The following is a 23,324-nucleotide window of genomic DNA, read 5'->3' on the forward strand; positions in this document are numbered from 1 at the left end:
TTTCTGAGACCTGGCTCTCCCCCTCTGCCCCCGTCCTGGTCCCCGGGTATGCGGTCCACCGTGCCGATCGCGATGGTCGGGGCGGGGGGGTGGCGTTACTCGTCCGCAACACCATTTCACATCATCGCCGTCGCATCCCTTCTTCCCCCGCGGCCGAGGCGGTTGCTGTGCGCTTGCACGGCCTCCCGTACTCCCTGACCTTGGTATCCTTGTACCTCCCCCCTCAGTTCGCCTTTCCCACGGCCGACGTTGTCGCCCTCGGTCGGCTCGACGCCCACGTCGTGCTGGCCGGGGACTTCAACGCCACCCATCCCTTCTGGGGCTGTGCCGCCGCAAACCGGCGGGGCAGCTCCCTCCGGCAACTCCTTCGGCGTACTCCTCTCTCTCTTTATGCCCCTCCGACCCCGACATTTTTTCCGGCCCAGCTCAACCGGCAACCCAGCATCATCGACTTTGCACTGTCCACGCCCCTCCCCATTCTCTCGGATCTCACCACCATCACCTCCGGCACCTCCGACCACTTGCCTGTTCTTGCCACACTTCACTTTCACCCCCATTCTAACCCCCACCTCCCCCGCTTCGATTTTCCCAAGGCCGACTGGGGCGGTTTTCAGCGTTCCCTCTCCGCTGCCATTGACCTGTCTGTTCCGTTCGATACCCCTGCCCGCCTTGACGCCAACGTTCTCTCGCTGACCGACGCCATTTCCGCGGCCGCCTCTGCCAACATACCTCTGGTTCCCCCCCGTCCCCTTGTCGACCCATTTCCGCCTTACCTCCGGGACGCCTTGTCCTTGCGCAACCGCTTCCGCGTCCTCTGGCAGGCTAGTCGTTCCCTGCTGCACCGGCGGGTGTACCTGGTGCTGCGGGGGCGCTGCCGGCGATTGGTCGCGGAGTGGAGGGCCCGTCTGGACACTCGGCGTCTCCAATCCCTCTCTGCTTGCTCCGGCTCCCTCTGGTCTCACGTCCGTCGTCTCCGCTCGGTTCCTACCACCATCCCCCCGCTGACCACCCCCACAGGTGTGGCGGAAACGGCCTCGGAGCGATCCGAGGCGGTGGCCGCCTGCCTGGCGACCACCTTCGCATCCGCACCCGGCCCTTCCCTGTCCTCCGAGTCTTCGGACGACGAGGACGGGGCCCGCCTCCTGTCTCGCCACGTCACTTTGCCCCCCCTTCCGGCCACCTTCCCCCTGCCGCTCGTCACGCCTTCCGAGGTCCGCACCCTGCTCGCCCGCCTTCGGCCCCGTTCTGCTCCTGGCCACGACTCTCTGCCCTCCCCCGTGCTCCGTGCCCTACCTCGCAAGGCCCTTGTGTTTCTGACCCGTCTTTTCAACGCAATGTTCCTCCTCTGCCACTTCCCCACCCCCTGGAAAACCGCCATCGTCTCACCCATCCCCAAACCTGGCAAGCCCCCGTCTCTCCCTTCATCTTTTCGGCCCATCTCGCTTCTTCCTATTCTGTCCAAGGTCGCGGAACGGGCGATCCACCGCCGTCTCCTCTTTCAAGTCACCACCCTGGACCTTCTACCCCACCACCAGTTCGGTTTCCGCCCCCGCCACTCGACGACCCACGCCATTGCCCGTGTGGAGCACCTGGTGGTCCAGGGATTCGCCAGGCGGCAACACACGGGCATGGTGCTTCTTGACCTCGCCCGTGCTTTCGATTCCGTTCCGCATGCCCAGCTCCTCCAGCGCCTCTCTGCCACCGACCTCTCATCTCATCTCGTCCGCCTCCTCTGCTCCTTCCTGGAGGGTCGCACCTTCCGGGTTCGGGTGGAGGGGGTCCTCTCCGGCCCCCGCCCCATCTCCGCCGGCGTCCCCCAGGGCGCCATTCTCTCACCGCTACTTTTTACCCTCCACATCTCTGATCTCAAGCCCCCTCCCGGCACCTATCTTGTCCAGTACGCCGATGATACCTGTCTCCTGGCCTCTTCAGTTTCCGAGCGGCTGCTCTGCGACCGTCTCGGCCGCGGCCTCACTTCCCTCAACAATCAGTTCCTCGCGCATGGCATCGGGCTCAATCACTCTAAATCACGATCCATCCTCTTCTCCCGACTTCATCCACACCACGACCACCCGCCAGTCATCTCCACCGTAGCCATCCCCTGGTCGCCTCGCATCCGTTATCTGGGGGTCACCCTAGACAATACCTTTACTTTTCTGCCGCACCTCGACTCCATCCGCACCAAGTCCCGTGCCGTCATGGCTCAGCTGGCCACCGTACTCAGACCGACATCCGGCACCCCTCTCGACGTTCGTGTGACTGCCTACCGTTCCTTCGTTCTTCCCCACTTCCTCTACGCGTGCCCGGCTTGGGTCCACTCCTCTCTGTACAACCTCCGTCCGATCGCCCGGTCCTACTTTCTCGGTGCCCGCCTCCTGCTCGGTCTCCCTCGCGCCACCTTACGACAGACCCTCCTGGACCAGACTGGGCTCCCGCACTTACACGAGCTGCTCTGCAAGGTGACTAAGAAGTTTCTCCGCCACTGCCGGCGTTCTGACAACCCCCTGATCCGACTCCTTGCAGAGCCCCTGCCTGACGCCCCTCACCCCCGCCGACCGCTCTTTACCTACGATCATTTGAGACGCCCTGACCCTGATGACGTTGACGCTGGTGCAGTCGCGGCTGGTGGGCCCGGCAGCTGACGACGGTGATCACCACGTCCACGGTTGGCTCTGAGGAATGTTACCAGGCATCATCCCATCAAGATCTCTGCTCTCAGTGAACTACTGCCTAACATCGCCACTGCTCCGGACCGTCTTCATCTGCGGCCCGGCACCTTCTGCGCCCCGAGTCGCCCCCGGCAGCCCACAGAAGATTCGCCGCCCAACAAGCAGCTGGACCTCTAGGACGGTATCGTCGGAGGGGCCCCGTTTCGTCAGTGTTGAATAAAGATTGTCACCATTCGCCCTTGTGGCCATGTATTCGTGTTCTATGTTGTGTTTTATTTGTGTTCACCTGTATCCGCTTTTTATATTAGAGATGAATTTTTTGGTGGGTAACTCCCTTCAGTGGGAGTTCCCTTTGTTAAAAAAAAAAAAAAAAAAAAAAAAAAAAAAAAAAAAAAAAAACTAAAGATTTCCGTGGAGGGGAACATTTGATGAGTCTTTAAACAATTTTTTGTTGTGCCCAGTGTTTACACACTGGGCCGGTTACCGTTAAACCACTGGGCCCGGGGGTGAGGCGGGGAGGGGGAAATCTGAAAAATCGAATTGGACAAGTATCGTTCATGGGAATTTTTTTTTTCTTTTTTCAACTATTACCATGCACAATTACGTACCTTCCTTCCGCACTTTCAAGACGGTGGGGTTGTTCGCCAAGGCACCGTAAACTTGAGACCTACGAATGCATTACATACCATACACAGATGAAAAAAAAAAAAAAAATTACACTTCACTGTACATAATTCTTAACACTACTTCACAACTACTAAGTTGAAATTTTTTCACCGGGACAGCGCGAACGCAGTCCCGACTACCAAAAATTACGCGCCCGAGTTACCCACATTTGGGGTAATCGCAGAGGTCAGCTCAACCGAAGTGCAAGTTCAAGTTCAAATAATTTTATTGACAGAAAATAAAATACACCTGTGATCGGTTTACAAGGAAAAAGGAACAATACATGCCTCAGCCGCAGGCTCTTACATGAAAACAAATTGAAAAGAAAAACACTGAAAAAGAAAGGCAGAAAACAAGTCGAAAACAAATTGGGGGAAAAACACGAAAAACCCCGAAACAAATTGAAAAAGGAAAAAGGAAGCAAGAACAGGCAACAGGAGAAGCCCCTAAACGGCTAGCGAGACGAAAAGCGGGGAGTAAAAACCCCAAAAACAACCACGAGACAAAAAAACGAAAACTATGCATGGGCGGCAATATGCCACCGAAACCATAAAAAGGAGGAAAAGAGGCGACCCGAACACTCGCGGGTCGCGGCAACAAAAGAAAGCGACGATTAAAAACATCGCAAAAAGAATGCCTAGTGAGGCGAATAAAAAATCCCTAAATTAAAGGAAGGCAGCCACATTGGTCTCAGAAACAGTGAAATAATTAAAAATATATAATAAGCACAAGTGATAGCAGAAACAGCAAACTAATGGGGGATCCGTTTAAAAACTAAAGCCCCAACAATAAAAAGGCCAGAAAGAGGCCAGGAGGCACCCACGAAAAGCGTGGCGCAGAACAAAAGCACAAAATACACCCAGCGCAGGCAAGAAGTTAAACAAGGACACAGAACCCTAAATAAATAAATTACAGCAGAAGGCTGAACAAGAGCACCCCCCCGAACCCTAACAAAGAACCAAGTGGGCCTAGGAGGGAGGGGGAAGGCACACAAAACACTCATTTAATAAACACAAACAGCAAACAAGACACTAATATACAATCATCACCCTGACACAAGTAATCAATTACAGTCCAAAATAACCTGAAAAAGAAAAACACAAACACACCGAAGCACACAAGGCACACCAAAGACCGCAAGAGACAAACGACGCACAGCACGTAAAAATGTCAAAGTTAGGGGGGATCGGCACGAAGAAAGTCTCGTATCCGAGGATGCGCATGGGGCTCCGCAACGTCGTAGTCACCGATGGACCGCACCAACGGGTTGAGGCTGCGCTCGTTGCGTCGGAAGAACCGCTGGGCGAAGGCAGCAACCATCTCCACCGGCCGCCGGAGTCCAGAGAGGCGGTACAACAATTCCACGGGCGTCCACAGCGGGTACCCGAGCACCAGACGCAGGCCAGCGTGCAGCACCGAATTGATGGGGCGCCAGCAAGTCCGGGGGAGCGTCGCCCAAACCACCGATGCGTACAGCAAGACCGGCAGGATGTAGGTCTTGTACACCAACAGCCGCGTCGGCTGAGGCACGCCACTCCGCGCCCCCAGCACCGGCCGCAACGTCCTGTGCAGAATCCGGGTCTTCCGAACCGCCGCCGTGATGTGGGGCTGCCAGGTGAAGGTGGCGTCCAGCAACACCCCCAGGTACTTCACGGCAGGCAAGTACGGCAGCAAGACGCCCAGGAGCACCAGTGGGGCCGGGGGCCGCCGGCGGCGCTTGGTGCAGAAGAGCACCTGGGTCTTCGCAGGATTGGGTAAGATACCCCAGGAGGCCATGTAGCCGCTCAAATGACGCAACGCCACCTGCGCCTGCGCTTGCAGCACCTGCGCATCGTCGCCGGTCACCAGGACCGCCGTGTCGTCTGCGTAGAGCGCCAAAGTAGCCCCAGGCGGGGGCGCCATGTCCGCCAGGAACACAGCGAACAGCGTAGGACTCAGGATCGCCCCCTGCGGCACTCCAGCAGCCACCCGATGAATCCCGGAGAGCGCGCCATCAACTCGGACAGCAAACGTGCGGTCAGCGAGGAAACTCTGTAGGAGATTCAGCAGATGAGGACTGAGCTCCGTCTGCCGCAGCTTGTGCACCAAAGCGGCATGGTGGACCGAGTCGAAGGCGCGCTTCAAGTCCAGCAGCACGAGGATGGAATGCGCCCGCCGGTTGAAGCCGGCCGTAATCAGGTCGGACACGTACGCAACAGCATGGAGGGCCGACAAGTGCCGGCGGAACCCAAACTGGAAATCAGGCAGGGAACCATGGACCGCTAGATGCAGCCCCAGGCGACCAAGAAGCATGCGTTCGAACACCTTGGAGAGGCAAGACAGCAGAGAGATAGGCCGGTACTGGGCAACATCTGGAGAGGCAGGGTGTGTCTTGGGGACCGGGACGATCACAGCATGACGCCACGGCAGAGGAAAGTGCGCCAGAAGAAGACTGAAGTTGCACAGCTTGGTGAAATAAATAAGCGCCTTCCGGGAGAGGGATTTCACCAAAACGGGGCGCACACCATCAGGGCCAGGAGCCTTCCCCAGCTTCAGCCGGCCCACGGCACGCTCCACCTCACGAGGCGTGACCAGCAGGGAGCCCACGGCGGCCGGGAGCGGCAGCGGCGGCAGATCCCGGAAGGCGGCAGCGGTCGGCCCAGCCGCCGGGACAGCGTGCGGCACGAAGGTGGACTCGAAGTGGCCCGCCAACAGCTCCGCTTTATCCCGGGGGTCATCCAGGAAGCGCTGACCAGACTGTAGCGGCGGGACACCAGCGGCACGGGAGCGCAGGCCCCGGACGTAGCCCCACACCGAGCCCGTCTGCGCCGATAAAGACTGCAAGGCCAGAAGGTGCTGAGAGGCCTGCCAGTCGGTAACGGCACGGCGGCAGCGGCCCTTGTAGTACCGGTATTCCTCCAGCGCCTGGGGGTGGCGCAGGCGCTGCCAGCAACGCCGGGCAGCATTCCGCATCCGGATCAGCGCACGCAGGGGTGGTGGCAAAGGCTTGCCCCCCGGGCGCACAGGCCGCAACGGGATGGCCGCACGCTCCGCACAGCCAATGGCGGCAGCGAACCGCTCCACCACGTCATCCAGGTCCTCAGGGGTCGCCACCGTCAGCCCCAGGTCCAGCTGGTCATCCAGGTGCCTCCGAAAGGCCGGCCAATCCGCCCGCTGGTAGTCGCGCCGCCGCAGAGGAGGGCCAGCAGCCAGAAGACCCTGGAGAACACCGACCACCGGTAAGTGATCCGAGGCGAGGTCAGAGAGGACGGCCAAGGAAACGACGGTGAGCCGTTGGGTGGTCAGGCACAAATCCAGAACAGAAGGGCGCTGGTTAGCCCGGGTAGGACAGTAAGTAGGCGAAGGAGGCGCATGGATGGTGAGGTCGCACGCTGCGGTGAACCGCAAGAGGGCGCGGCCACGGAAGGTGTCGGCGGCGCAGCCCCAGCGAGTATGGCGGCAGTTAAAATCGCCAGCCAGCAGGACAGCACCATCCAGCCGGGCCAGCAGCAGCAGGTCCGCCGCGGGCAGCACCCGATTAGGCTGCAGGTAGACGGCCGCCACCGTGAGGGCCGGGCGCGTGGACGTCAGCCGAACAGCCACCGCCTCCGCCGCGGCCAGCGCAGGAACAGCACGGCGGTAGTGGGGGATGTGGCACCGCACCAGCACAGCAACCCCGCCCCGCGGCCCAGCATGGCGGTCAGCCCGGTGGCACACGTAGCCCGGGACGTCAAGCGCCAAGTGCGGCTTGAGCCAGGTCTCGGTGAGCAGCACCAGGTCGGGCGTCCAGCGGTGAAGGATGTCGGCCAGCTCCTGGGAATGATAACGGACAGACCGGGCATTCCACAGAAGCAGGCTAGTCATTAGAGGCAGCACCAGCGGCGGGCACAGCCTGCCCGGGCCCAGCAGCGTCATCGCCGAAGAGCCGCAGCAGAGCAGACAGCAGCACCTCGCCCTTCTCCAGGAGAGTGGGGGCACGCGCCAGGGCAACAAGCGTGCGCCGGATGCACTGCAACCAGGACGAGAGGCGCAGGTCCTTCAGCAGGCGGATGATCTCCTGCACGTCAGCAGCCAGGCCGCGCCCGCCCTCGGGGGGCGCATCAGCACCGCCAGCAGCAGGCCGGCCGCGGGAAGTGCCCGCAACCGCCCCCGCGTAGTCCACTCCATCACGACGAGAGGCCGGCAGACCTGGAAACTGACTGCCCTGGGTCGCATCAAACCCGCCAGGGCCCCGGGCTGGAGGCCTGCGGCGGCGCGCCTGACGCTCCTCGTACGCCAACCGAGAAGGACAGCCTGAGAAGTTGGCCGGGTGATCCAGGCCACACAGCGCACACCTGGGCGGAGAGGCAGGATCAAGAGAGCATTCGGTGGACCGGTGGGCCCCCCCACAGCGCACACACACTGCAGGGTTGTCACAGTTGTGGCTGGAATGGCCGAACTCCTGGCACCGATAACATTGGACAGCCCGGAGGCTGCCACGGTACAGCTCCACCTTGACCGCAACGTGGCCCAGGTGCTTCAGCTGGAGAGCCTGCGCCTTCTGCGTCACGCCGTCCAGCACCACGAGAAAGAGCGGCCACGGCGTGGGCTGGGGCCCCCTGCTGCCCATACGCACCACCTTGCTGTGGGCAATGCCCTGCTCCGTCAGGAACTCGGAGATGAGCTCCACCGGGGTGTCCAGGTGGAGGTTCCGGATCACCACCCGAGCATTCCTGTCCTCCTGACTGGCCCAGGTGTGGAACGCCATGCCACGTTCCCGCAGAATGGTGCGCATCTTCTCGAAGTCCGCCTTGTTGCGCATCTGAAACGTGGACGTACGAGCAAAACTCTTGGCCTCAAAGTCAGCGGTGAAATGCGGCCGCAGATCCCGCAAGTCTCTCAGCGCAGTGGGCGAAAGACCGCCCTGGCACACGATGACAGGCGGCCAGGACTTCCGTCCAGTAAGAGGCGGCGCAGGGGCCGGCGCACCACCAGCAGAGGACACCGCCGGCCGGGGCGAGGGCACACTGGGCACAGGCGGACGCGCCTGGCGGCCAGAGCTGGGGCCAGCAACAGCCGAGATATCTGAAAGATCGTCACGAGAGGTAGACAATCCACTGGAGGTCTGCGACAGCCGAGAAGACCGGCCGCGGGCACCCCCAGCCTTGGGGCGCTTCCCACGGGGCGGCGGCATGGCCCGGGGAGGCAAAGGCCCACCAGAACCACCGCCAGGCTCCTCACGCTCCGAGTCAGGGGACAGCAAAGAATCTCCCTGGGCCGCAACGCGCTTTCTCTTGCCCAGCTGCACCGGCTCCTGGACGCCCGGAGCCACCACCTGGGGCTTCGGACGGGGCACCACCAATGGGGGACCTGAATAAACAGACACAGGTTCCCCAGCACCCGACGAGACGGGCGGCGCAGGCGCGCCAGCCGCTGCCGCAGGCACCACGGTGTCAGCAGGCGCAGCGGAATCGCCCACCATGCCACGATACCGCAGTGAATAGTCGGGCACAGCAAGGACATGTCCTCCAGCAGCAGTGGTCCGGCTGGTCGTCGTCACACTGGAGGTGGTGGCGGTGGTAGTGGCACACCGGAGGGAGACCACCGGCAGCCCCACCGCAGCAGGAACAGCAGCATCCGCCTCAGACAGCTGGCGCGACTCAACCGGGGGCTGGGCCACCTCCGAAACAGCTGGCGGCGTCAGGCTGGGCCGCCGGGCCGCGTAGGGATCTGCCACAGGCGGCGGCGGCACGCCACTCCCCCCAGGCTGCTTGGATCCAACGTACGAGGACTGGGTACGCGTACGGGGGCCATCCGCCCGCCGATCAAGACTGAGGGAGCGCCGCGCCCCAGCCCCAGGCCGGGGGCCGGCGCCACCAGCACCATCAACACGCGCCAGTTGCCGAGACAAAGGCCGCGCAATCCGCTCAGGCTGCGAGGAGGACATCACAGGCGACACAATGCAGCCAGGCGCCACCGCGCTGACAGCCACACAAACAGAAGGCTGGGAAAGAGCCCCAGAACGCGCAGGCTGGGCAAGACCCTCAGAGATATAATAATGTTCGTAAACATCGGTATCCGACGTACAGGTAATGTTCGTGCAAGAAGGTTCACTCGCCATAATGAGAAGAAATTAATGAAACAAAGGAACAGCAAAAAGAACACACAAAAGAACTCGCCCGCAGAAACAGAAAATTAAATGCAAGAAAATGATCGCAAGTATGCCGCGCTCCAATTAACGAGGCCAACAAGGATCGATTGTTCGCCGCGAAGGCGGCCATTAACAGCAACCGAAAACAAGTGCTGGCTGTATGCTGGACTGCCGAAGGCCACCCACCAGGCAAGCCGAAGAAGACAAGATGGCCAGCGAGACAATTACCACAAACAGGAAACACGAACCACAAAAATACGAAATAAACAAAACGGCAACAAAAAACACGCAAAACCGCTAAGTACACGAGGCCCAAGCACAAAAACAGAAAGCAAGAAAAATACAGGGCCGAAACACGAAAGTACAAAGCAAATATACACGAAATGACGACCACAAAAATGCCACGAGGTCGCAGACAGCAAAACGAAAAAATCACGAACACAGAAAATGCAAAGAAACCGCGCGCGCGACACAGAGCAAGGGCCAAGAAATATTCTGCAAATAGAAAAACAGAAATAAGCACAGCAGTAATTAAGAGTGCAAACATAAACGCACGAAGCGGCCAAGCAAAATTTATAAGAACGAAACGAGAGACCAGGCGGCCATGACACACGGACTCGTCGCAGGGAGCAGCAAGCAAGAACAGCAAAAACGGTAAATGAATGCGCAGAAAATTAATAGAACCAGCAAGGAAAGAATGTGGAACCACAAGTAGCATAAAAATAAACCAGAAAATAAGGGAAATGAAACAGATCGGAATCGGGCGTGAAATATGGGTCGGGCTCACATTATTCAGCAGACGATCGCCTGCGATGACGACACAGGGCGCGGGCAGCACGGAGTTGCGCAGGCCGCCACCAGGGGCAGCACCATCCAGGCGGCGCTCGGCGAAGTCCCGCGCAGGCCAGCAGCTTGTAGATCCCGCCACCAGGAGCAGCACCAGGCACCGCAACTCCAGCAGCTTCTGACTGCCGCCGCTAGGCGGCAGCACCGACGCACGCGCACACGACCAGGAATTTACACACTCGCGGGGTTACAGCAAAACCGATGGACCCGGGGGTGAAGCGGGGAGGGGGGGAAAACCGAAATTCAGCGAAAAGAGCACAACTACGCGCGTAAGCACACTCAAAACGACCCGCACACAGGGTAGCCCCTACGCCAGGTAAGTATGCTGCGCAGTGTTTCGCTTTTCTATTTCACTTGGAGCTCGGACCACCTCATCAACGTGTTTTGAGGTTATGTACTTCTACCTCCGAAACAGCTCTTTCCCCAGACATAACACTCCCGTGCCAGTTCATCACACTACATGACAGTACACACCAACAATGCAAATACAATTTCTTCCTACAACTGCCCGTTTCTACTCGCACCTCGTTTCCTTTGTTTCTGTACCCACGGCGACGGTCGACCGCCGCGTGCATTTGGTTACCCCGTTTGCCGCGTGGCGGCACTTGGTTACACCGTTTGCCGCGTGGCGGCACTCGGGTCGTCGCGTCCGCCTCGGCAAAAAGGCGGGCACCACGGCACAGTCGAGAGGGGAACTTTTTTCCATTAGCAACATACCTAGGGTTTCACGAAATATCGAGTGCCGTGTCCCACGAGGCGATTTTCGGACGATTCGCGGCTTCAGGCTGCACGACCGTACGCTATTTTCACCATTAGTGGTGGTCCGCACATTTTTCCTATATAGTCCGGATTTTCAAAGTTTCAACCGTGCTCTGGTTTCCCTTCAAACTGCTCTTAGGTGCTACTCTGAGTGGTTTGCAGGGATTTCCTTAGTTAATTCGAGTTTTCCTCGCGTGCTTTTATAATCCGACCAGTCGTTTCTGGTGCGAAGACTTGCTGCTGGGTGCATATCCGGATCTGGTAACTCTCAGCAGCAAGCAACAGGGTCCCCCCCTGGGCATTGCTGGGGGGACTCTGCAGAAATAAATTCAACCCTCGGGTTCCACTAATTATTATTTTATTTTTATTTACAAGTTCTACTCAGCATCACTCCTATTATATTCACTCCATCTTCTTCCACCTTTAACTGACTGCTGACTGCTGCTGCTGCTTCCTGGGGCTGTCACCAGGTGGCCGAGAAGAGTAGTTCCTCCCAGGTGTGGCTCTTGGCCTGCCGACTTGATTGTTTCTCGTCGGCATGGCCGAGGGGGGGTCCGGGGAGGACCCGCCCCTGGGGGACTCCGACTTTGAGGGCCGACTCCAACCGCCATTGAGGGACTACACCAGGCCTCCTGGTGGCCACCGAGACCGGACGGGTGCCTCGGGCGATGCTGGAGCAGAGGGATGCTCGCCGCCCCCCACCCCCAGCCGGACCGGGATCCGCACCCAGGAGCGCTGCACGAAGGTGTCGGAGTCCAAGCATCACCAGATGGTGCCACCTGGCTTCTGCTCCGACACCCCCTTCACCCCGGACGTCACCATGGCAGCAACCCTCACCACCACGACCACCACCATGACGACCACGACAGTTTGCACTTTCACCCCCTCTGCTTCTCACCCCATCTCCTCACCATTCTCAGCGCCTTCCCCCTCACTGCCACTCATCCCTGTCGAGCCTGCGGCCCCCCGGGACGTGCCGATGGACACCGGCTTCAGCCTCCCCCGCCGGACGGTGAAGCGGCCGAGGATGGGGCGCGCCGAGGACCGCACCTCCATCTCCAACCGGTTTGGCGCCCTCGAGCTCGACTCCGCCGGCGAGGAGGGGACCTCGTCCCGGGACTCGTCACCTGCACCATCCACGTCATCCCGCATCTCACACCTCACCCGCCGCACCACCCCCCGACCGACTACGACCGCCGCGACTCAGCCATCGACCTCCGCTGCTCGTCAGCCGTCGCCTCGACCATCCACCTCCGCATCTGCACCTGGACCCCGCACCCGGCCTCCCACCCAACCTGCTGCCGCCCCCGCATCTGCCTCCGCCGCCGCCACCGTCAAGCCTACCCGCATGCCGCCCATCGGCTGCCGCCTCCCCATCACCACCAGCCCCTTCACCCTGGCCCAATCGTTTCAGTCGCTCCTTTCTGGCAAGCTATCCATCACCTCCGTCGACGGCCGCACCTCCTTTTACACTTCTAACGCCGCTGATCACACCTTCCTATACAACCACCTCACCCAGCTCGGCCATCAGCCTTTCACGCACCTGCGACAGGACGAGAAGGGGGACCGACTCGTCCTGAAGCGTCTCCCACTCACCACTACCCCCGAGGAGGTGCACGCCGCCCTCCTCGACCTGGACCTACCCGTTGCTTCCGTCACTCCGCTCCGCGTCACCGACACCGCCACGACCCGTCCGTTCCTGGTTAATACTCACCACCTGGGGGAGGCAGCTCCCTTCCTGGCTCTACGCTCCCTGGGCTGCTGGGTGGTCTCCGTCGAACGCTATCGTGGCAGCGGGCGGGTCCCGCAGTGTTACCGGTGCCAGCAGGCCGGCCACCCATCCACACGCTGCGAGAGGCCGGTGGCCTGTTTCAAGTGTGCCGGGCCCCACCGGTCCCGCGAGTGCACTTCGACGACTCCGAAGTGCGTCAATTGCGGCGAGGCGCACTTCGCGACTTCCATGGACTGCCGGGTGAACCAGGCCTACCTCAGACGCCACCCCCCCCGACAACAGCCTGAGGCCACCCCGGCACCGCGACCGCGACCGCCAAACTTGACCGACGCTCGTGCCTTTCCCGCCGTCACCTCCAACGCCTGGACTCGGCGCGGTTCCGCCGCCGCCACCCTGTTCCCCTCCCGCGACGGGCCATCTCCATCTGCACCTCAGGACCCCTCATCTCACCGACCGGACGCTGACGACACTTCATTCACCGCGATCATACGTGACCTCATCCAGCTGTTTCGGCAGTACTTTCCCTTCATTCGCCGCACCCTGACCGCCCTGTCCCATGCCAAGTCCCCTTCGGAGAGATTCGAGGTGCTCCTCCAAGCGCTTCTGGGTCTCTTCGATGGATCCCCCGCCGCCCCTTAAGCTCCTAGTCTGGAACGCCTTTTCTTTGCTCCCTAAGCTTCTCGACTTCCTTCACCTCGTCGACGAGCACTCACCCGATGTCGTGTTCCTATCAGAGACCTGGCTGACCCCCGCTGTACCCCTCCGCGTCCCGGGATATGCCGTCCACCGCTCCGACCGTGATGGTCGGGGGGGTGGGGTGGCACTCCTGTTGCGCGACACCTTCACCCATCACCGCCGACACATTCCACCTTCACCCGCGACTGAGGCTGTGGCCGTGCGCCTGTTCGGACAGCCCTACTCCCTGACTCTAGTCTCCGTGTATCTCCCACCCCAATTTGCCTTCCCCTCTGCCGCCGTTGTCGCCCTCGGTCGGCTCGATGCCCATGTCGTGCTGGCCGGGGACTTCAACGCCACCCATCCCTACTGGGGCTGCGTCGCGGCCAACCGCCGAGGCAGCTCCCTCCGTCAGCTCCTCCGGCGTACTAACCTCTCCATCTGCGCCCCCGCCACCCCCACATTCTTCCCCGCTCAGCACCACCGTCATCCCAGTATCATCGACCTCGCCCTCACCACACCGCTCCCCATCATCTCTGGTCTCACCACGCTCACCGCCGGGGCCTCGGATCACCTGCCCGTCCTCGGCTCCCTTCACTTCTACCCCCATTCCAACCCGCACCTTCCCCGCTTCGACTTCCGCAACGCCGACTGGAATGGGTTCCAGACCACCCTCTCATCATCACTCGACCTCACCCTCCCCTTCGACACCCCCGACCGTCTCGACGCCAACGTCGTGTCATTCACCCGGGCCGTCTCTGCGGCCGCCTCCGCTCACATTCCGCTGGCCACTCCAAGTACCCGCATCACCCCCTTCCCGCCTTACCTGCGTGACGCCGTGGTCCTGCGCGACCGCTTCCGCGGCCTGTGGCAGGCCAACCGGTCCCCGTTGACACGGATGGTGTTCCTCCTGCTGCGGGGCCGGTGCCGCCGGATGGTCGCGGCGTGGAAGGCGCATTTGGAGACCCGGCGTCTCGGCTCCCTCGCCTCTGCATCCGGCTCTCTGTGGACCTACGTCCGGCGCCTCCGATCGGTCCCCACCACTATTCCCCCACTCACCCACCCGGCCGGGGTGGCGGAGACTGCCCCTGAGCGATCGGAGGCGGTCGCTGCCTACCTCGCGACCACGTTTGCCTCCGCTGACCCCCCCACCCTCTCCTCCGAGTCTTCGGACGACGGGGACACACCCCCCCCCCCTCGCACATCACGTCACTCTGCCCGTTCTTCCGGACTCTCTGCCATTCCCTCTCGCCACGCCATCGGAGGTGCGCACACTCCTCCTCCGTCTCAAGCCCCCTTCTGCCCCCGGTTCCGACTCTCTGCCTGCACCCGTCCTCCGTGCTCTTCCTCGGAAGGCGACGGTCTTCCTTACCCGCATCATCAACGCGATGTTCCTTCTCTGTCATTTCCCCACCCCTTGGAAAGTGGCCATTGTCTCACCCATACCCAAACCCGGGAAGCCCCCTTCCCTACCATCATCGTACCGCCCCATTTCTCTTCTACCCATCATCTCTAAGGTCGCAGAGCGGACCATTCTCACACGCCTTCTCCTTCACGTCAACCTCTTGCATCTTCTCCCCCATCACCAGTTCGGTTTCCGCAAACGTCACTCCACCTCCCACGCCATCGCCCGTGTGGAGGTGCTGGCTGTTCAAGGTTTCGCACGGCGCCAACACACGGGCATGGTGCTTCTGGACCTTGCCCGGGCATTTGATTCCGTGCCCCATTCACAACTCATTCACCGTCTCTCCGCCACCGACCTTCCACCTCATCTCATACGCCTCATCTGCTCGTTCCTGGGGGGTCGTACCTTCCGGGTTCGGGTGGAGGGCGAACTCTCCGACCCCCGTCACATCATGGCCGGCGTCCCCCAGGGCGCCATCCTTTCACCCCTTCTCTTCACCCTTCACATCGCCGACCTGCAACCACCACCTGGCACTCACCTGGTTCAGTACGCCGATGACACTTGCCTCCTCGCTTCCTCCGTCTCCGAGCGGATGCTCGGCGACCGCCTGAGCCGCGGGCTCACATCACTCTCTACTCAGTTCCTCGCGCACGGCATCGGGCTGAACTGCTCGAAGACCCAATCCATTCTCTTCTCACGCATCCACCCACGCCAGGACCACCCCCCACGAGTTTCCAGCACTGCCATCCCCTGGTCACCCGAGGTCCGCTATCTGGGGGTGACCCTGGACAGTACCTTCACTTTCATCCCGCACCTTGCTTCCATGAAGACTCAATCCAGGGCGGTCTTGGCGCAGCTGGCACCGATACTGCGACCCTCATCTGGCACCCCCCTCCCGGTTCGCATCACCGCATTTCATTCCTACGTCATCCCACGCTTCACCTACGCATCCCCCGTGTGGGTTCATTCATCCCGTTTCAACCTTCGCCCCATTACCCGCACCTACTTCCTGGGGATTCGTCTCCTTCTCGGACTCCCCCGCGCCACCTCCAGGCTGACTCTCCTGGCAGACTCCGGCCTGCCCCACCTTCACCCTCTCCTTCGCTCCATGACAACTTACTTCCTACGCCGATGCCGACGCAGCGACAACCCCCTCATCCTTCAACTTGCGGAGCCGCTGCCTCCTGCACCCCACCCACGACGACCGCTCTTTTCGACTGACCACTTACGCGACGACTCCGACGACGACGCTGACGACGTCCCGGCGGCCGGTGGGCCCGGTAGATGACGGCGTAGACCTCCACGTCCACCGGTAGCCTCCGCGGACCCGCCACCATAGTTCACCATCTACATCGCCACTCCGTCTTCTTCCCATCGTCATCAGCATCGCCGTTTTCTCCGCGCGGCCTCCATCAGCTGCGCGGCTCCTGGATCAGCATCTCTTCACCCCCAGCAGTCCCTCACCCCCCCTCCACCCAACAAGTAGCCGGGACCTTCAAGAACCTCCGTGTTGGCGGGGTCCAGCAGCATCGTCATGTTCTTCATCTTTGTGTTTATGTTCTGTACAGTGTTCTTGTCCACTGCCTTGTATGTATCTTTATGTATTAAATGATGTTTTTGTGTGTGGGCCCCTAGGGGCCCCACTTATTAAAAAAAAAAAAAAAAAAAAAAAAAAAAAAAAAAAAAAAAAAAAAAAAAAAACTAAAGATTTCCGTGGAGGGGAACATTTGATGAGTCTTTAAACAATTTTTTGTTGTGCCCAGTGTTTACACACTGGGCCGGTTACCGTTAAACCACTGGGCCCGGGGGTGAGGCGGGGAGGGGGAAATCTGAAAAATCGAATTGGACAAGTATCGTTCATGGGAATTTTTTTTTTCTTTTTTCAACTATTACCATGCACAATTACGTACCTTCCTTCCGCACTTTCAAGACGGTGGGGTTGTTCGCCAAGGCACCGTAAACTTGAGACCTACGAATGCATTACATACCATACACAGATGAAAAAAAAAAAAAAAATTACACTTCACTGTACATAATTCTTAACACTACTTCACAACTACTAAGTTGAAATTTTTTCACCGGGACAGCGCGAACGCAGTCCCGACTACCAAAAATTACGCGCCCGAGTTACCCACATTTGGGGTAATCGCAGAGGTCAGCTCAACCGAAGTGCAAGTTTTTTTTTTTTTTTTTTTTTTTTTTTTTTTTTTTTTTTTTTTTTTTTTTTTTTTTTTTTTCCTCCTTACATGCTAGGTACATGGTATACATCAATACACCCGGCTGCCGAAGGGAACCGCGCGTCCCAGCGACCCTGCGCTTTTGCGCGCTTACATAAATCTAAATAATAATAAACTTAACAGCTAATGATAATTAATACACAGCAGCAAGTACAATTAATGACTAGGAAAAAATATATACATATGAAAAAACCTAGAGTACATGATTAAATATAGACATCAAAGTGGTTAAATAACAAGCCGATTAGCGTACAGAAACAAGTAAATTAACAGTGAACATGAACAATTACATAGCAGGCAAAGTGAACAATAAACAAGTGAACAAACGGTAAAAGCAAATACACGATACAAAAGAGACAAGAACAGGTACATTAACAGTGAAAGAAGTCCGCAAAGTGCGAAACATCAACATTAGGGCGGCTCGGCCAACACAAAGTCCCTGATGCGACGGTGAGGGTGGGCCACAGTGGGGTCGTAGTCCGCCAGGGAGTTGATGGCCGGGTTCAGGTGCCGGGCAGCACGGCGGAAGAAAGCGGAGGCCAGACGGCGAACAACTTCGTCGGGCGGAGCGACGCCAGCAAGGTCGTACAGGCGGGTGACGGCTGTCCGATGAGGTGTGGCGAGCAGATACCGCAGGCACCAATGGTACGTGGAGCGGATCGGCCGAAAGGTGAAAGGTGGCACGTACGCCCACACCACGCAACCGTAGAGCAGGATGGGCAGCACAAGCGCCTGCCAGAGGCGGACCCGCATGTCCAGAGGCAGAGTACTGCGCGGCGAGAGGACGGGCCGGAGAGCCTGCATGGCCGTGCGAGCGCGGCCGGCCATGTGCGAGACGTGTTCGTTCCAGGTGAGCGACGAGTCCAGGTGCAGCCCCAAGTACAGCGCAGACCGCGTCCACGGGAGGACGGTGCCCAGCAGTGTCAGCGGAGGTGGCGGGCGACTGCGGCGCTTGGAGAAGAAGATGGCTTTCGTCTTCTGCGGGTTCGGCAGGAGGCCCCACGACTGCAGGTAAGTGGCGATCGACCGAAGGCAGGTCTGCGCACGAGCACCCAGCAGGAGTGCATCCGGACCAGTGAGCAGAAGGGCGGTGTCATCCGCGTACTGCAAGGTCTTGGCAGCAGGCAGCACCGGAATGTCAGCAACAAACAAGGCGAACAGCAGCGGACTCAGCAAAGCTCCTTGTGGCACGCCGGCATCAACGGAGAGCGGCGCGGACAAGGCAGAGTCCACGCGCACCCGGAAAGTGCGGCCGGAGAGGAAACTACACAAGGTGGCAAGGAAGCGCTCCGGAAAACCAAAGGTGCGGAGCTTGGCCAGGAGGAGCGAGTGACTGATGCAGTCAAAAGCACGAGACAAGTCCAACAGGACCAAGACCGAGTGTTCGTGGCTGTTGAAGGCTCGGGTGATGTCATCCACGACGACCGCCAAGGAGTGGAGAGCCGAATGACGTTTCCGAAAGCCAAACTGCGTAGGCGGCAGTAAATCCAGACGGTCAACAAGGAGACGCAGGCGAGCGAGCAAGATCTTCTCCGCCACCTTTGAGAGCACCGACAGCAAGGAGATAGGCCGGTGGCCGGTGAGCAGCCGTACATCCTGCCCCTTCTTCGGAACGGGCACCACCACCGCTGTCTTCCAGGGGGTCGGATAGTGCTGGAGGAGAAGGATGGCGTTTAAGAGCTGCGTGAAGTACACGAGGCCCCTTCGCGACAGATGGTGCAGCAGTGGAGCCTGAACGCCATCAAGACCAGGGGCGACACGGCTTCGTAAGCTGCCGATGGCGCGTCGCACCTCCCGCGGTGTGGCCAGCAAGTAGCCGCGGAACGGGTCTTCGTCCACAGGGGCGGAGGCAGCGAGCTGCGGCGCAGCACGGAGAGCAGAAGAAGCATGCGGCTGGAATGTCTCGTGAAACCTAGCGGCCAGGGCAGCAGCTTTGGTGGCGGGGTCTTCCAACAGGGCGCCATCCACGCAAAGAGGCGGCACCGTGGTGCGAGTCGCACGCAGCTTCCGCAGGAACGTCCACACGGTGCCACGAGTCAGCGAAAGGGCCTGAATGCGGGCGAGCTGCACCTGCGCCTGCCAAGCGGCAACCGCACGGCGGACCTCAGACTTGAGCGCGTGGTACTCAGCGAGGAGGCGATCACCACGTTGGCGCTGCCAGCGGCCGCGAGCGCGGTTGCGCAGTGTAAGAAGGCGGCGGAGCTCGCGCGGCATCGGCGGGCCGGAGCGGGGAGCACGGCAGACCGGAACAGCCTCAGCAGCAGCCATGGTCAGGAGAGCCGCAAAGGACGTGGCAGTCTCGTCGAGATCTTGAGGAGTGCGAGGGACCGCAGTCAGGTCAAGGTGCGAGTCCAGACAACGGCGATAAGCCGGCCAATCAGCCCGCCGAAAATCGAGGCGCTCCTGTACGCCGCCAAAGTCGCACTCGAGCTGGAGCTCACCAAAGACGGGCAGGTGGTCAGAGTCGAGGGCGAGACGAGTCGCGACGTTGAGCACAGGCACACCAGTGGACAGAAAAAAGTCCAGGACAGACGGGCGTTGAGCCGCCCGCGTCGGGAAGTACGTGGGGGACGACGGAGCAACCAGCGACAGACCAGCCTCGCGCACCAGCCTGTAGAGACCACGGCCACGAAAGTCGGTGGTGGCGCAGCCCCAGTGAACATGCCGACAATTGTAGTCGCCCGCGATGACGCAGTGCCTGTCCAGACGCAGCAAGGTGGTGAAGGCCAGCACGGGAAAGGCCTTATGCGGTGCCGAGTAAACAGAGCAAAACGTAAACGGCTGGGCGACCCCCGTGATCTTCACGGCGACAGCCTCCAAGTTCGTCAGCTGGGGCAGCGCGCGACGATGGTGCCGGAGATCCGAACGGACAAAGATCGCAACGCCCCCACGAAGGCCGGACGCACGGTCGGCACGATGGACGGCGTAACCAGGGACCTGGAAACGGACGCCATCGGTAAGCCAAGTCTCTGTGACACCAACAATGGCCGGGCGGTGGACACGAAGAAGGTCGGAAAAATCGGCAGCACGAAGGCACAGCGAGCGGGCGTTCCACGTCACGACGGGCGCAGTCATCGGCGAGCAGAAGCAGCGGGAGGAGCGGCAGCACCAGACGACGCAGCAAGCAGATCGGCGGACGCCAGCAGCAAGACCTCAAACTTCGCAGACAAGGTGGGCGCCTGGAGAAAGGAGCGGACGTGAGCGGCGAGCTTGCGGAGCCAAGAGCAGACATCCAAGCTGCGGAGCATGTCGAGCAGCTCCCGCAGGACGTCAGCAGTAGGCGGATCCTCCGCAGGAGTGGGCCGGTGGGCAGAAGAAGTAGGCGGGGGCCCCGAGACAGCCGCAGCGAAAGAGGTGCCCGCGACACGACGGCCACCACTAAAGGTAGAGGGGGGAGGCGCCTGCGCGGGACGGCGGGCCTGCTGCTGTTCCTTCCGCTGTTCCAGAGACGCCAGCTTGCGGAGGCGGTGAGGGCATTTGGAGTAGTTGGCCGGATGGTCTCCGCCACAGTTGCAGCACGTCGCGGGCTCGGAAGCAGGGCGCTGACAGTCCCGGGAAGCATGTGCGTCACCGCAGCGCACGCAGCGCAGGGCCTCATCACAGCCGTGGGTTGTGTGGCCAAAGTGCTGGCACCGAAAACATTGTACGAGGCGACCACCCCCACGGAACGGTTCCACAGTGACGCCGACTCCACACAGGTTGGTAAGTTGGAGGGCCTTGTGGAGCGGGCCCATGCCCTGCAGCACAACCAGGAACAGAGGCAGTGGCTCAGGAAATTCCTGGCGCGACTGCAGGCGGACCACCGTGTGGTGCGGGATGTCGCGCTCATTCAAAGCGTCCGAAATATCCTCGGTGGGCGTATCAATGTGCAGCCGACGGAGGATGACACGGGCATTGCGATCTTCGGCGCAAGTCCAGGTGTGAAAGCGCTTGCCCAGAGCACGCAAGTGTTGGCACATGCGGAAGTGATCATCCTTGTTCGCCATTTGGAACGTCGAGGAACCCGCGTAATGCGTCGCCTTGAAGTCAGCGGTGAACTGCGCGCGCAACGACGCCATGTCCTTGAGCGCAGACGGGGAGAGCCCACCACGGCACACAATCAAAGGCGGCTTCTTGGACTTGGCTGACTGCCGGGACCCAGGAGCAGCAGAGTCCGGCATGGGCGCAGACGAGAGCGGCGCAGGCGCTCGAGTCGAGGGGCCAGCCTCCTGGGAGGAGTGCAGGGGCCCACGACCACGGGGCGAAGACTGGTGACGGCGGCCGCGAACGGAAGAGGAGCGAGAAGACGAGCGACTCGAACTGCGGCCGGCCCCACCAGCGGCAGGTGCAGAAGACGGCGTGGCACGGTCCGACACAGGAGGAGGCGGCGCCATGAGGGGCGGCGAGGCACTGCGACCGGAATTCTTGGCGTGGTGCCGGGGACCGACCTTGCCGCGCTGCATCTTCGGAGGCGGGTCACTAGGCGGGCTGGACGGCGGCGCAGCAGCCGCGGCGAGAGGCAGCGACTCGACAATGGGGTCCTCAGCCCAGGAAAATTTGGCAGGGGCGGGCTCCGTGCGCCGCTTGCCCAGACGGACGCGTCCGGCGTCCGAGTCGGCCTCAGAGGCGGGAGTAGAGCTGAGCACCACTGAAGGAGCAGCACTAGCCGCGGAAGCTGCCGGCGACGCAGAAGGCTCAGGACGAGGCACTGGAGCAGCCAGCGTGACAATGGGCGCAGCAGGCGGGGTGAGGCCGAAGTCAGACACGTCCACCACGGCGTGCTCAGCTCGCGGAATGCCCGCGAGGAACCCCTGGGGCAGCACAGGACCAGGCGAATAGCTCAGCGCCGCAGGCGGAGGAGAGGCCGCAGCAGGGGGCGGCACCGCAGCGGGGCGATGAAGAGGGCCAATAGCCTGCGACAGCAGCACATCAGCCTGACTGTGCTGCGAGCCGGAGGGCGAAGAGCGGCCTGCAGAGCTGGGGGTCCGCTGCCCTGAGTGCTGCGAAGAGTCAGAGTCAGACAGGTTGCCCGCCGTCAGAGTCCACAGCTCTTCAGACATGGGCAAGAGCGCCGCCGTGACCCGCGAAGCAGACAGCGGCGACGAACAGGTGGTAGTCGTGGTCGTGGTGGTGGTGAGTGACGCCAGCACGGTCAGCGCAGTCGTGGCAGCAGGACCAGCGTAACTGGAAGGAGCGGCAACACGGGCGACAGAAGGGGGGACAGCTAGCACCACAGGAACATCAGGCCTCGAGCTGGACACAGAAGCGCGCCGCGGAGGGGCAGTGCTGCGCGGCCGCGTCAGCGTGCGCCTCTGACCAGCTGCGTCGGGCGAACATTTCAGGTAGGTCTTGCGGATGCGAGGGTCAATTGACCGACCAACAGGCGGGCGAGAACTCGAAGAACGATCAGCCATGATGAGAGACACAAAAATACAAAGTCAGCAAAATTACGAAAAAAGCAAGTGCACACGGCACAAAACAGACAAAAAGACACGAAAAGCAGGAGAAAACAGAGCAGCAAAGTTCAAAAATATACCCCACAACAGAACAGACAGCAGCAAGAACAAAACCAGAAATCACTATTTTACGCACAAAACATGTTACCAGTAAACCGCAAGAAGTTGACAAAATCGCCACCAGGCAGCAAACAACAACAATGACAAAACAGAAAACGTCAAGTTTACGCACCAAACTGGTTACCATTAAACCGCAGCTAGTACCAAAAAGCGCCACTAGGTGGCAATCAGCAACAAAGAAAGCGCGCGCACGAGCGAGTCGCGCGACCAAAAACACAAAGCAGCAGTTGAGCACGAAAAACGATGTGAAGCAGCAGGTGAAAGAAAAAGCTGGCCGCGCGCAGACATGCAGCACGACCAGGATGGAGAAACAGCAGATGGAAATAAAAGAAGCATTCAAGGAGCAGCAGGCATGAAGTCCGGGAAGCGCCGACATCGGCGCATGATGAACAGCAGGTGGTGAGCAAGAAGTTCTGCGCAGCGCCGACAGGCGGCAGCACAATACGAAGAAAGTGCTGCCGCGCGGTGGTGAAAGACTGAACTTGAAGAGAATTAACGGTAATCGGCAAAGTGTGTAAGAAATGGGAGGAAGTTTGGAACCTATGCGTTCCCCTGAACAAAGCTGTACTTACTTAGGCCCTCACTTAGTCTCTTTGAATATCATGCTCAACCGCTGATCCTGGGTATTTGGCCGCAACGGTAGCCACTACGCCAGGTAAGTATGCTGCGCA

General features: G+C 60.2%; 2 protein-coding genes across 2 annotated transcripts; both read right to left on the minus strand.

Moving 5' to 3' along the window:
- Positions 1-3,846: 3,846 nt before the first annotated feature.
- Positions 3,847-20,173, minus strand: LOC134543993 (uncharacterized). The gene is made up of 3 exons (XM_063388437.1): positions 17,529-20,173; positions 10,232-10,421; positions 3,847-7,127 (listed from the first exon to the last, which is right to left on the minus strand). The coding sequence occupies exons 1-3, from the start codon at positions 20,171-20,173 to the stop codon at positions 4,512-4,514; spliced, it is 5,451 nt and encodes a 1,816-aa protein (XP_063244507.1). The 3' UTR covers positions 3,847-4,511.
- LOC134543994 (rho GTPase-activating protein 17-like) lies at positions 20,170-22,491 on the minus strand. Its single transcript, XM_063388438.1, has one exon. The coding sequence runs from the start codon at positions 22,489-22,491 to the stop codon at positions 20,170-20,172; it is 2,322 nt and encodes a 773-aa protein (XP_063244508.1).
- Positions 22,492-23,324: the final 833 nt, after the last annotated feature.

The sequence above is a fragment of the Bacillus rossius genome, unplaced genomic scaffold (genome assembly GCF_032445375.1).
Source record: "Bacillus rossius redtenbacheri isolate Brsri unplaced genomic scaffold, Brsri_v3 Brsri_v3_scf27, whole genome shotgun sequence".
NCBI classification, from domain to species: Eukaryota; Metazoa; Arthropoda; class Insecta; order Phasmatodea; family Bacillidae; genus Bacillus; species Bacillus rossius.

Bases quoted from the DNA above. Each gene is read 5' to 3' on its own strand.
- LOC134543994 (XM_063388438.1), bottom strand. From the start codon at position 22,491: ATGGCTGATCGTTCTTCGAGTTCTCGCCCGCCTGTTGGTCGGTCAATT.
- LOC134543993 (XM_063388437.1), bottom strand. From the start codon at position 20,173: ATGACTGCGCCCGTCGTGACGTGGAACGCCCGCTCGCTGTGCCTTCGT. The intron at 10,422-17,528 runs GTTGGCCGAGCC...GCTGCCGCCTAG, and splicing joins CGTCGCATCAGGGACTTTGT to CGGCGGCAGTCAGAAGCTGC. The intron at 7,128-10,231 runs GTGAGCCCGACC...TATCATTCCCAG, and splicing joins GCGATCGTCTGCTGAATAAT to GAGCTGGCCGACATCCTTCA.